Source organism: Vanacampus margaritifer, chromosome 6 (genome assembly GCF_051991255.1).
Source record: "Vanacampus margaritifer isolate UIUO_Vmar chromosome 6, RoL_Vmar_1.0, whole genome shotgun sequence".
In the NCBI taxonomy this organism is placed as follows: Eukaryota; Metazoa; Chordata; class Actinopteri; order Syngnathiformes; family Syngnathidae; genus Vanacampus; species Vanacampus margaritifer.
Genome location: NC_135437.1, coordinates 20,334,846 through 20,346,360, shown reverse-complemented (window position 1 = coordinate 20,346,360; position 11,515 = coordinate 20,334,846). Strand labels below are relative to the sequence as shown.

Below are 11,515 nucleotides of genomic sequence, written 5' to 3'. Positions count from 1 at the left end.
CCAAGTCGTCTTCGTCACAGCCAAACAAGATGTCTTTGTCACAGCCAACCAAGTCATCTCCGTCACAGCCAACCAAGTCGTCCTCGTCACAGCCAACCAAGTCGTCCTCGTCACAGCCAACCAAGTCGTCTTCGTCACAGCCAACCAAGATATCTTTGTCACAGCCAACCAAGTCGTCTTCGTCACAGCCAACCAAGATATCTTTGTCACAGCCAACCAAGTCGTCTTCGTCACAGCCAACCAAGATGTCTTTGTCACAGTCAACCAAGTCATCTCCGTCACAACCAAACAAGTCGTCATCATCACAGCCAACCAAGCATCGTCACAGCCAGCCAAGTCGTCCTCGTCACAGCCAACCAAGTTGTCCTCGTCACAGCCAAGAAGCTATAGCCCCAGCTAAGTCAAGTCACTCCACAGCAAGTCAAGTCAAGGCAAATCAGGTCCTGTCACGCCACGCTCAGTTTCAGTCATGGCGACCAGTCTACTCACGTCCCGACCAGTCTACTCACATCCCGTCTAGTCATGGCGACCAGTCTACTCACATTTCGTCTAGTCAAGCGACCCGTCTGTCTGCTATGGTTCATAAAATACTGCGCATTGCACTTGATTCCTGTTTTCCTGCATTTGGGTCCACCCTCCCTCAGCCAATCACGTTCCACCCTGACACTTTTTGTAAAAATGTGACCAGCAAAGCAATCACCCTAGTGACCAAGTTGTTTCTGTTCACTATTTCACTTGTATGAGTACGCTAATGACATATTCTGACTGGAAATTAGACAATATTTTCGTTCCTAATTTTGAGTGCTAGTGGTTTTGCCTCAAAATGTCTCACTCCTGTTTTCCAAGTCGCTGTGGTTAGGCAAAGACAATGACAGGCGGCTTTCCTTTGAAACGCCCACATTTTGAAAACCTTCAGAACAATTAGCATCACAGCGGAGCTAAAACCGCAGCTGGCTGAGATTCTTCGCTGTAGAATAAGTGCTTTTTTCCCCCCGCGAGCGAGCAACAGTGGCTCGATGTTCTTTGTGCAGTGAACATCCAAGCCACAGGTATGTCCAAACGATCCAAGTTTCAACCATGCTCCGGCCCTTCCAATAACAAATGAAAAACAGGCCATGAGCGTAGAAAGGGGGAAAAGCAGATTTGCGGCTCCTTATGCATACGTCGCTCATAATGGGGGCTTACGTTTCGACAGGCGCTGTTGTTTTAGAGCCATTAGACCGCAGTGGGTACCTAAATGTGTGATTCACGTTAAAAAAAAAAATACACTCGGGAGCGTCTCGAAGGTTCTTCAGCAGAACAAGTGAAGAGAGGAGAGGACTTGTTGCACTCGAAAAGCGCACGTGCAGCACAAACAGGCACACGTGATGTCGGCGCACAACTGTAGGCACAATTATATTGCGAAAATTTCACATCCTGCGAACTCAAGGCAGTCAAGCTCAGCAGTAGCACAACAAGCAAACGCACACACACACACACACACACGGCTCACACAAACCAGGCACCAAGAAGGGACACCACAACAACACTACCATGCACTTTCTAGGCTGCCGTAGACAATTCTCCATGAGTGCTGTTGCTTTACATCTTGCCACAAAGAGTATTCAGCATGCTTGGAGAGTGATATATAGTCGCAGGAACGCCGCCCCGTTCTATTTGGAAATGAGCGCGAACCGCCGCGCTAAAAACGAAAAGCATGCAGCGGGCCACGCGAGACTGGCGAGTCCAAGCTAACGAGGTGCTAGCTGCCACACAGAAAGAGAGTGCAAGATGGCTGACGAAGTGAACCGCTGAATCCGCGTATCATTCGTTCAGTCGTTTTTCCCAAACAAAACGGCAAGTAAAAAAAAAAAACGTAAAAAATTGCTCGTTTTCTCAATATTCATTCCTCCCTCAAAAATGAAGAAAACGGAGAACGAGCCATATAAATCGGGCTCCATACTACATGATTAAGAGTTGTGATATCATAATGACATGGAGCTAAACAAGGCATGACTTGGCGTCATCTTGCCAAGATGAAACAGTTTCGACAAGATAGTTCTTCCCCGTCGTTTTTTAATTCTGGTGAAGTAAATGAAAACGTTGTGCGAGGTAAGTACTCAAAAACAGCAAACACAACAATCCTGTTGAATCATTAGAACAAAGCATGCACAGGCTGCTGACGTACCATTAGCAGTTTAGCCGCTACTAAGTAGCCGTGCAGCCACCGGACCAAAGCAGCAATCAATCGTGACATCTTTTGATCGCCCCAACCCGTGTGAATTGCGAATGATTGCTGGTCTGCGAAAACTTGTTTGAACCGGTCCGTGGCGCAACAAAAGTTTGGGGTTGGGTCTTTAAGAGAAATGAGAAATGCCCCCCACCCCACGAAAAATTAAATTAAATAAAATTCGGAGGCGGGCAGCACGGTGGCTGACTGGTTAGCACGTCCGCCTCCCAGTGCTGAGGACGTGAGATCGAGTCCGGGCTTCGGCCTTCCTGGGTGGAGTTTGCATGTTCTCCCCGTGCTTGCGTGGGTTTTCACCGGGTACTCCGGTTTCCTCCCACATTCCAAAGACATGCATGGCAGGTTAATCGAACACTCCAAATTGTCCATAGGTGTGATTGTGAGTATGGTTGTTTGTCTCTGTGTGCCCTGTGATTGGCTGGCAACCAGTTCAGGGTGTACCCTGCCTACTGCCCGAAGCCAGCTGGGATAGGCTCCAGCACCCCCGCGACCCTTGTGAGGAAAAGCGGTCAAGAAAATGGATGGATGAAAATTCGGAGGCAACATAACACTTAGGGCACCCAAAAGGGAAGCGGCGGCGTTTTCTTCATTTTTTTTTAGAACAAATATTGAGAAAACAAGTCATTTTTTTGTTTTGGTACTTCCGTTTTTTGGGAAAACCGACTGAACGAATGATACACGGATTCCTCTGCAGCCCTTCATCTGCATAGTAAACATTACAGTGGTAATGAGGCCATGACACACAGCAGAAGGGGGAAAAGGGGGGTGGCCGATGGATGGAGGAGGATGGCGCCAACTCTGCGACAGATGGCGAGGGAGGGAGTGTTCATGGTGAAGCAGCTTTTAAGTGGTTAGGAAGGGGGCGTCACGTGTGAAGTCTTTGGTGAATCTGCAGAACAGGCGGGCGTGGAGGGCTGCGCGACGTTGGGGGCGGACGCTTGAGGGGTTCAAAAGTTAAGGCCACTCGTGGTGATAACGCAGTCCGTTCTTCTTGCGCTCCTTCTGCAGGTGCTCCAACTCCGCCTCGTACATCATCTCCTGCATGAGGTACTTCTCCCTGCGCATTCGGTCACAAAGGTCCTTGGGCATGTCCGGAATGAGGTACGCGATGAAGGATTTGATGCCGAACACCAAGTGCTGAGGAAAGGATTCACCAGTGTAAGAGTTAAAATTGCTGAGTTACATTTGTGGGAGTTCATTTTAACTCCCATCGTGTCATTCTCATGTTTCCAGAGTTAAATGGTGTGCAGAGACGGTGTTATTTCACAGAGTTTATCGCCTAGAGTTAGATCAACTCCACCGGGTGTTAGATTGGCTCCGCCTTTCACCTGCTCGTCTCTAGTTTGAGTCAGCGTCACTTTCCTCGTCCCCCTTTCCTCCTTGCTCGTCACCGGGAACTACTGACAGTCTTGACAGACAAAAGGAATTTGGGGCCATGAATTCATTTTCAATGGTCAACATTAACATATTATTATTTAAAATGTTCTCTTCAAAAGAGGTGTTGGTTGGGTTAAAGTTGAAAACTGTCGTTACAACGGCCGTCATTGACAGATAACCACAATTTGACTGTATTTAAAGTACTTTATGAGGCGAAGCTGGGGTGTAAATGAACTGCTTAAAGGTTGCTTAGGGACAACAGAATAACCAGAATAACATACCCTACACACTTGCTAGTTGCTAATGCTACGCAAGCAAAATGGTGCATTCAGGGTAATTTCACGGCGTCTGAAACTTCGGTTTTGTTCGATGATAAAGTTTTAAGGGGAAAATAATCGGCCATTTTTGCCCAATTGGTTGATTGTTTTGGCCGATGTTTGAAGGATAATAATCGGCCGATTATAATCGGCGGCCGATTAATCGGTCGGGCCCTAATATACATGTTTGTCAGACATGATAGCCGATATATTTTCACAGCTCATACGTGTCGTTCCAGTATGTGTAGGCATAAGAAAGATGCTTGATGAAGAAGCATCCATTTTCTATGATTCTATGTATTTGAGTTTTTGATGGAAAATTGACAATTGACAATCGACATACCTCAAAGACGATAATGAAGGCCAGTCTGGCAGCCAGGACGTGCCAGAACTGCAGAGTGAACTCGTACGGCACCTTGCTCCAGGGCGGGGCTCTGTAGTCTCGGTACCTGCAATATTCCGGATCACTGCTGTTCTTCAGCACGCTCATGTCAAACACAGACAGGCTGCTGTTCATGTAGCCTCGCAAACACCTGCACAGCCAAAGGAGATGTTTAGCACACCGGAAGCCAAGTCCCATCTTTTTTGTTGTTGTTGTTGTCGTTTAAAAAAAAATCGTACTCATCATCATGGCGGTACGCCCTGTCCACGCAGGGGCCATATTTGAAGGCATATACAAAGCGAGGGATGTAATCTGAGGTGATGGCGATGACAAAGGCGTTGGTGATGACAGCGAGCACGCCAATGCCTTCGAGAATCCCGTGCCAGATACCTGAGAAGTATGCCATAAATGTTTGAAATGCTCAGCGGTGTATGAAAAATACAAAATTGGTTGTGTATTAGGTAAACAAGCTCATAGAAAAACCTGTTGAGTAGAAGTACCTGTGGCTAAAGTCAAACTGTTTCAGGGTTTGTGCTCTCTGGAACTGGACTCACCAAACCTGTACATGTACCATTTGGTACGTTTCAATGTTTTTTGTTTTTTTAAATATTTTTGGAAAATTGCAGCTCATGGAAATTAGTGTGGCAATATTTTTTATGCAACCTGTCGCCGGTCAATATTGCTTTTTAAAAATCAGATGATCTTTGGCTAACACATTCATGATAACATAAGACGAAGATAATAATAATAAAATAAAGTTTTGTAAAATAGGATAATTCATATCTTTAGTGTTGGAATCATTTTCAGACAAAACAACTGTACTTTTTAAAAATGAATTAATTGGCTGTTACATTGTTTATCTGATTCCCCCCCCCCCCCCTGCCAAATATCAGAATTGGCATCAACTTGAAAAAATACATATCGGTCAGGCCCTACTCATGAACTCATTTGCTCCCAAAAACGTATAAATACGTTCTATTTTTACCAAGCTCTCAAAGACGTTTTGTTTTTGTTTTTTTGGAGCTAGAGCATACAGAAGGCATCAATGCAGCCTCTGAACTGAAGAGAACGGTTGAAGCAATCGTAGCTATTAAAAAACTGCCAGCAGGTGGCAGCAGAGTATAAGAGATCAACCAGGGCCATGTTGCAACAAAGCCACTGATCTGAAAATATGACTGGCTAGCCGATAGCCCATACACAGTTGGCTATCCGGTCATATATTGAGATCAGTGAATAAAGCTCAGTTACCCACAGTTTTAAACAGATTTGTGAATAATGATGAAACAGCTATATTCTAATGCTAATTGCTGCAAAACGTAAACAGATAGAAAAAAAAAAATTCCTGACGAAAGAAGAGACTCTAATCTTTGTTTTGATAGGTTTTTATAGCAATAGAACACAAAATTCTGTGAGCCTTGCAATATCTGTCAAAATCCAGTAAAACAGCCGGGAGTGAAGGGGGTTGCTTCAGTGAAAATGGCTGAGAGTGAATAAGTTAATGACATATAACTTATTTACAGTTACAGAGAGTAACTTTTATATGAATAACCTTGAATAGCAATCAAAACAGTTCCAAAATAGTAGTAAGAAGCCTTTTTTTTTTATATATAAAGAGACCATAACGTATGACTAAAATGTACATAGCGATATTGGCCCTATCCCTATGTTTGTAATATAATGACACATGTATAATTACAATGTTCAACAGTCTTCAAAATAGACTTTAGGTGTCTGTACATACTCACATTCCTAAATTGCTCCCATGTCTTCCATTAATATAAATATGCCAGACTGAGTGTGAACAGAACACCCGAGGCACTTCAGAAAGATTTTTGGCCCAACTAGTCTAAATACGGTATTCTGATTAATATTGCGTTAGTGGAACCACGAGGAATAAGCGGTTAAGAAAATGGATGGATGGAATATAAGTTAAGCAGCAAAATCCAGCCATTTTTATCCATCTCATGAGGCGGCCATTTTGCCACTTGCTGTCAACTGAAGATGACATCAATGTGGCAAAATGGCCGCCCCCTGAGATGGATAAAAACGACAATATTATGTTATATGTGATCTTACGAGTCTAAACATGACATTCTGATTAACATTACATTTTTGGAAGATGAGTTATGAAGCAAAATCCAGCCGTTTTTATCCATCTCAGGGGGCGGCCATTTTGCCACATTGATGTCATCTTCAGTTGACAGCAAGTGGTAAAATGTCCGCCTCATGAGATGGATAAAAATGGCTGGATTTTGCTTCATAACTCATCTTCCAAAAATGTAATATTAATCAGAATGTCATGTTTAGACTTGTAAGATCACATATAACATAATATTGTCAAGAAAATGTTTAAGGTTGACTTGCGCTTTAATGACTTCTTTTCAAACAAAGTGTTAGAAAACAGAGGAAAGTGGAACTAGCCACATAGAGCTATATTACGAGAGATTTCTCACCGATGTCTGTGGCCCGGGCAGGCATGGGTCTCCTCCACTGGGTGACGAACTTGTAGGCGTCCAGGCGGATCTCGATGATGTTGTTGAGCAGAGCCAAGAGCGGCGCTAGCGGGAACGCAGCTACGAAGATGGTGGTGAAGCCAAACTGGAGGACTGAGAGGAAAACATCGTTTATGCTTTGACATTTTCGGACAGTACAGGACAGTACGCAGTCGGATCCAGCAGCCATTTTCAGTTTTTTTGTTATGTATTTTATTGAATATTTTCCCATATAATCCTACTCTTTCTCTTGGCTGCACATTATGCATATGTTAATGTAAGATTTGCCGCCATGTCAATTTAACCTGCTCGGGGCCTTCAAAATCAGTAGTGCTGGCCAATGGAATTTAAATATATTGGCAAAAAGACTGTTTCTTTAACCATTTAGATTTCAAATTCGCCGCCAAGTGCCAGCTAGCTGGCCCACAATAACATCGTCTGATTGGTTGGTCAGAGCAAAACAGTTCCAGTCAAAACTAGCAAAACATGTCTGTATAGCGACGGGCAGACTGAACTGCTCCAAATAATCCAAACCTTTTCCCAAGTTAGGGTTCTTTATTTTGACCCAGCATTGAAATTTGGATTCAGGCAGCTGAAGCTGGTCACCAATTTAGAGTTTTGGGTGTACTGAAGTAAATCTAACGCTGAGTAACACTGCGTACTTTAGACACCAAAGATCGGAGAATTCTGGTTAGCGTGAATGCTAACATCCTAAATCTGGATTAAAATGGATGGGCTTTGTTAAGAAGTTCATCCAATGTAAAAACTCAGACTGGCTGCGGGACCCCTGGCAGGGAAAAGTTCCTTCTTCTTCTTAGAAAATGTTAGTAATAAATGTGTATTATTTTTAACCACAGCTATACTGATAACCTGGCAACCCATTTCTTGCTAGCTTGAACTCATCAGTATGGGTAATGTTCACCCCTATTTAGCTGTTACGTCCAATTCTACCTGTGCAAAGGTGTTATGGTGTTTAAATGAATGGTGTCAACTCTGTGTGAGCATTTTTTAAAATATATTTATATATATATATATTTTTAAATATATCAAAGCAGAGCTAAAAAGGCTAAGCAAACAGCTTCATAGGTACACTGCAAAAAAATAATAAAGAAAAAAAACAACAACACTTGTTTCAGGGAATTATTTTCTCATTTTTTGCCCAATAAGAATAATAGTTTTGAAAAATAATTTTTGCATTAAAAAAATGATCTCAAATTAAGGAAAAATATCTTCTTCTTTTTTTCTCAGACATTACAGCTAATATTAAGAAAAAAAAATATCATAACTAGCTCAAATAATGGTTTGCACAGTGGACTCGTGGAAAAGTGACACTGACACTGGGAGGTTGTGGGTTCAATTCCTGGCTGGGTAATGGGGCCCATTGCCTCCCTGCTTGACACTCAACATTAAGGGTTGGAACCAAATGTTCTGCTTCAAGAAAATATGTCCTAAAGTCAGCTTCATTTGCTATGTAAAATTCCAAAGTAAATTCATAAATTAAAGAAAAAAAATACTAATGAAAAGATACCACTTATTTTAAGTAAACTTTACTCACATAAACAGAATTTCTTACTTAGAATAAATTAAAAAAAATAATAATTTAAGGCCTGTTACTGTTTTAAAGGTGCTATATTTATATACTAGTTTTAAGAATTCTCGCCGAGCAAATTTTGCTTACCCAATTGGCAGATTTTTTTGCTTAAAATAAGAAAATGTATCTGAATTTGAGGACATTTTTGCTTATTTGTAGTATGGCTTTTTAATGCAGTGTATATGAATGGCCTAATTAAGCAAGTTCTAACAGATTGTGTTTCCATACAAACGTAATAAAGAAGATGACTTCCCATTGATATCCGTTAACTACGTAAGACAAACAAATTCAGTCTGGATGGCCTTGTTGATCATGATCAATACTGGCAACAACACGTTACACATGTACAAGGAATCACCCATTTCAAGGTACTCGTCCACAAGGCCGTGCGCATTCATGGGCTGCAGGTTCCAGTCTCGATCCCACTGAGGTAGCTGATTTTTATTGTCCACGTTCTGCCCGGCGGCGCCACCACCTTTCTTCATCTTCCTACGGGACCACCAGTTCTGCAGCAAACTGAGATAACGACAGGTATGCAAAGTGGCTGGAGGAGAAAAATGTGAACGTGACTAGCAGGATGTACAATCAAAATCAAAATGATTCAATACTTACGGATAACCAAGCTCCATGAAGTTATTCCAGATTTGCTTGAAAAACATGATGACGCCCATTTGCAGGCACAGATCAATCAAGCAGCCACTCGGATGACACTTAAATAAAGATAATAATCAAATGAATTAAAATAAATATGATTAGGGGTGGGAATCTTTGAAAGTCTCACGATTCGATTCAATTCCAATTTTTGGGTGTGCGATTCGATTCAGAATCGATTTTCGATTAAGAACGATTTTTGCTTCAAAATGATTTGATTGACAATGATTTTTGCTGCAATTTATAGATGTTCAAGGAATCGTAATGATCTACTCCAGTCTGACTCGCTAATGCAAATTAGCACGCTACTTGCGGCAAAAAAAACAACTTTTAACTTTTTTAACAACTCTCTAATGTGGCTACAACTTAACAGTGTATCAGACCGCATGGAACCACACTGCCCCTTAAGTGGCCAAATCGGGTATAACATGAACAGCGCTCCCAATAAAGGCACACGTAAACAAAGGGAAGACAGTAAAAATAATTTAGATAAAATCAATTTTGGGACATTTAAAATCGATTCTGAATCGTACTAAATGAGAATCGCGATTCTTATTAGAACCGATTTTTTGGCACACCCCTAATGATTATACTTGTATTACTATTTCATGCCTTGTATTCAAAATCATTTTAAATAACGGGGGGAAATCATTTTAATGAGGGTCTTATTTAATGGATGGATGATCTCTTGAGTCAAAGCAAATGAGACTGTCATCGCAAGGATATCTTAATTAAAACAATCCTGAATTGCGGCTCAAATAATCACCCACTTAAGCTGATGCACGCTCGCACTCACCTCCTCCAGTCGCCACCGATTAAAGAGTTTATTGTATTTTCCAGGTCTGCCAGCAAACCTAAACAGATTGAGACCGGCAACATTAGGCGAGAAAAGGACAACTGGACTGGATTCGAACCCCCAACCTCACACCTATGAGTTTTTTTTTTGTATGAATCCCATTATATTATATCAGCATTCTTTCCTAAGAGTTACACAAGTGTCCATCTAATGGAAACGTTTTTTTTGGACTTCCCAATGGAAATATGCTGCCACATGCAAACCTAGCGAGAGTTCTTGAATATTTTTGTTCGCATAACTATACATTGAGAAGGGAAAGGAAGGGCGTTTTGGCAGATATACTGACATGGGATTTGGAAAGTAAACACTTTGCATGGTCCAACATTTCTCCACTGTAAAAACAGGAAATGTAATTCATGGCAACTGGCCTACCTTCCCAAGAAGAATGCGATGTAGAACGTGGAACTGTTCAAGTTTACAAACTGGAAGAGGAACATCTTGAGAGCAAAACTGTTCTCCCATTCAGACTCTGTCCTTGGATGCTCTGCAGGGGGATGGGGGGAGGGGGGGGTGGATATAAAGGCTTGGCAGAGATCTGGGACAAGAGATATAACAATGCTACAAAGTGGACTGAGCTTACCTAAATTTGTTAGCAAAAAGGCCACTTTTTCATACACCTGACAAACATCAGCAAGGAGAGAACCAGTGAGAGCGATGAGAAGCAGGAGAAAAATGAGACACGGCAGATGACGCGCCTGTGCAGACACCCACCACGTTGAGCGACATGATGATCATGAAGTTGATGCAGACGCCCGTGCCCGAGGTGGCAAACTGCCAGTTCTTCTTGACAAAATGCCAGTTGAAAGATGCAAACTTCTCCATGGCAATGAGCCGGAAAACGACCACGGCAAACACGGCTGTCAGGACCAGCGAAATCTAAGTAGAGAACATTTGAAATAAAAATGAGAGATACAGTAGAAATCCATTTATATGATTATTTGTTGTCAAGGAGGCAGGTTGATCATTGTTTTCCAAAGTAAAACCAGATGTTTGCAAATGTTTTATTTTGGTTCAGCACAAAGATAATAATCTGCATGGAGGACGACTGAAATCTCAGAATTTTTATTGTTGGGAGGCCGAAATGTTATGATTGGAACAATTTTAAAATAAGCATAGTCTACAAACAATTGATCAAAAATGCAAAATAATTATTGAGTAATTTGATAATCGATCAGTTGTTGATTAGTTTCAGGGTTTTTTTTCTTCAGCAATAGACATCTCTGTTTAATTTATTTTTATTTTTAAATGCAAAAACAGAACCCTAAAGTTTTCTAAAGTAATTTTTTTTTCTCCAAAATTTAAATGCAAATGAAATGTTAATTTTTCAATTACTTTGTTTTAAATTCAAACAAAAACAAAAAGTGCAGAGAGTTCCTAGGGTCAGCAACATCTCGTATTAAGTTAACTGAAATTTTAAATCAATCAATCAATCAATCAATAAAGTGGACCCCCACATACTTGTGCTTTTAAGTATGTGGTTTGCACCTTTTTTGCAGATTTTTTTTATAGTAAAAAAAACTGTTTGAAATATTACATACAGTATATTTTAAAACAACCTTTTTCAATTGGGGTCAATAAAAAAAAAATAAAAAAAATTAAAAAAAATTCCAATGCATTTCTAA

At 41.3% G+C, this 11,515-nt stretch overlaps 1 protein-coding gene across 2 annotated transcripts in view; it reads right to left on the bottom strand.

Moving 5' to 3' along the window:
* Window positions 1–317: 317 nt before the first annotated feature.
* ano3 (anoctamin 3) overlaps window positions 318–11,515 on the bottom strand; it is a 41,132-nt gene continuing 29,934 nt past the window's right edge. For both annotated transcript variants that reach the window (XM_077567952.1, XM_077567951.1), the window contains exons 16-25: window positions 10,605–10,769; window positions 10,474–10,510; window positions 10,266–10,377; window positions 9,834–9,891; window positions 8,999–9,096; window positions 8,745–8,902; window positions 6,757–6,909; window positions 4,543–4,693; window positions 4,265–4,454; window positions 318–3,364 (exon numbers count right to left, since the gene is read on the bottom strand). In XM_077567952.1, coding sequence (XP_077424078.1) covers window positions 3,182–3,364; window positions 4,265–4,454; window positions 4,543–4,693; window positions 6,757–6,909; window positions 8,745–8,902; window positions 8,999–9,096; window positions 9,834–9,891; window positions 10,266–10,377; window positions 10,474–10,510; window positions 10,605–10,769 — 1,305 coding nt within the window. In that variant the 3' untranslated portion in view covers window positions 318–3,181. The remainder of the gene's footprint in view (window positions 3,365–4,264; window positions 4,455–4,542; window positions 4,694–6,756; window positions 6,910–8,744; window positions 8,903–8,998; window positions 9,097–9,833; window positions 9,892–10,265; window positions 10,378–10,473; window positions 10,511–10,604; window positions 10,770–11,515) is intronic.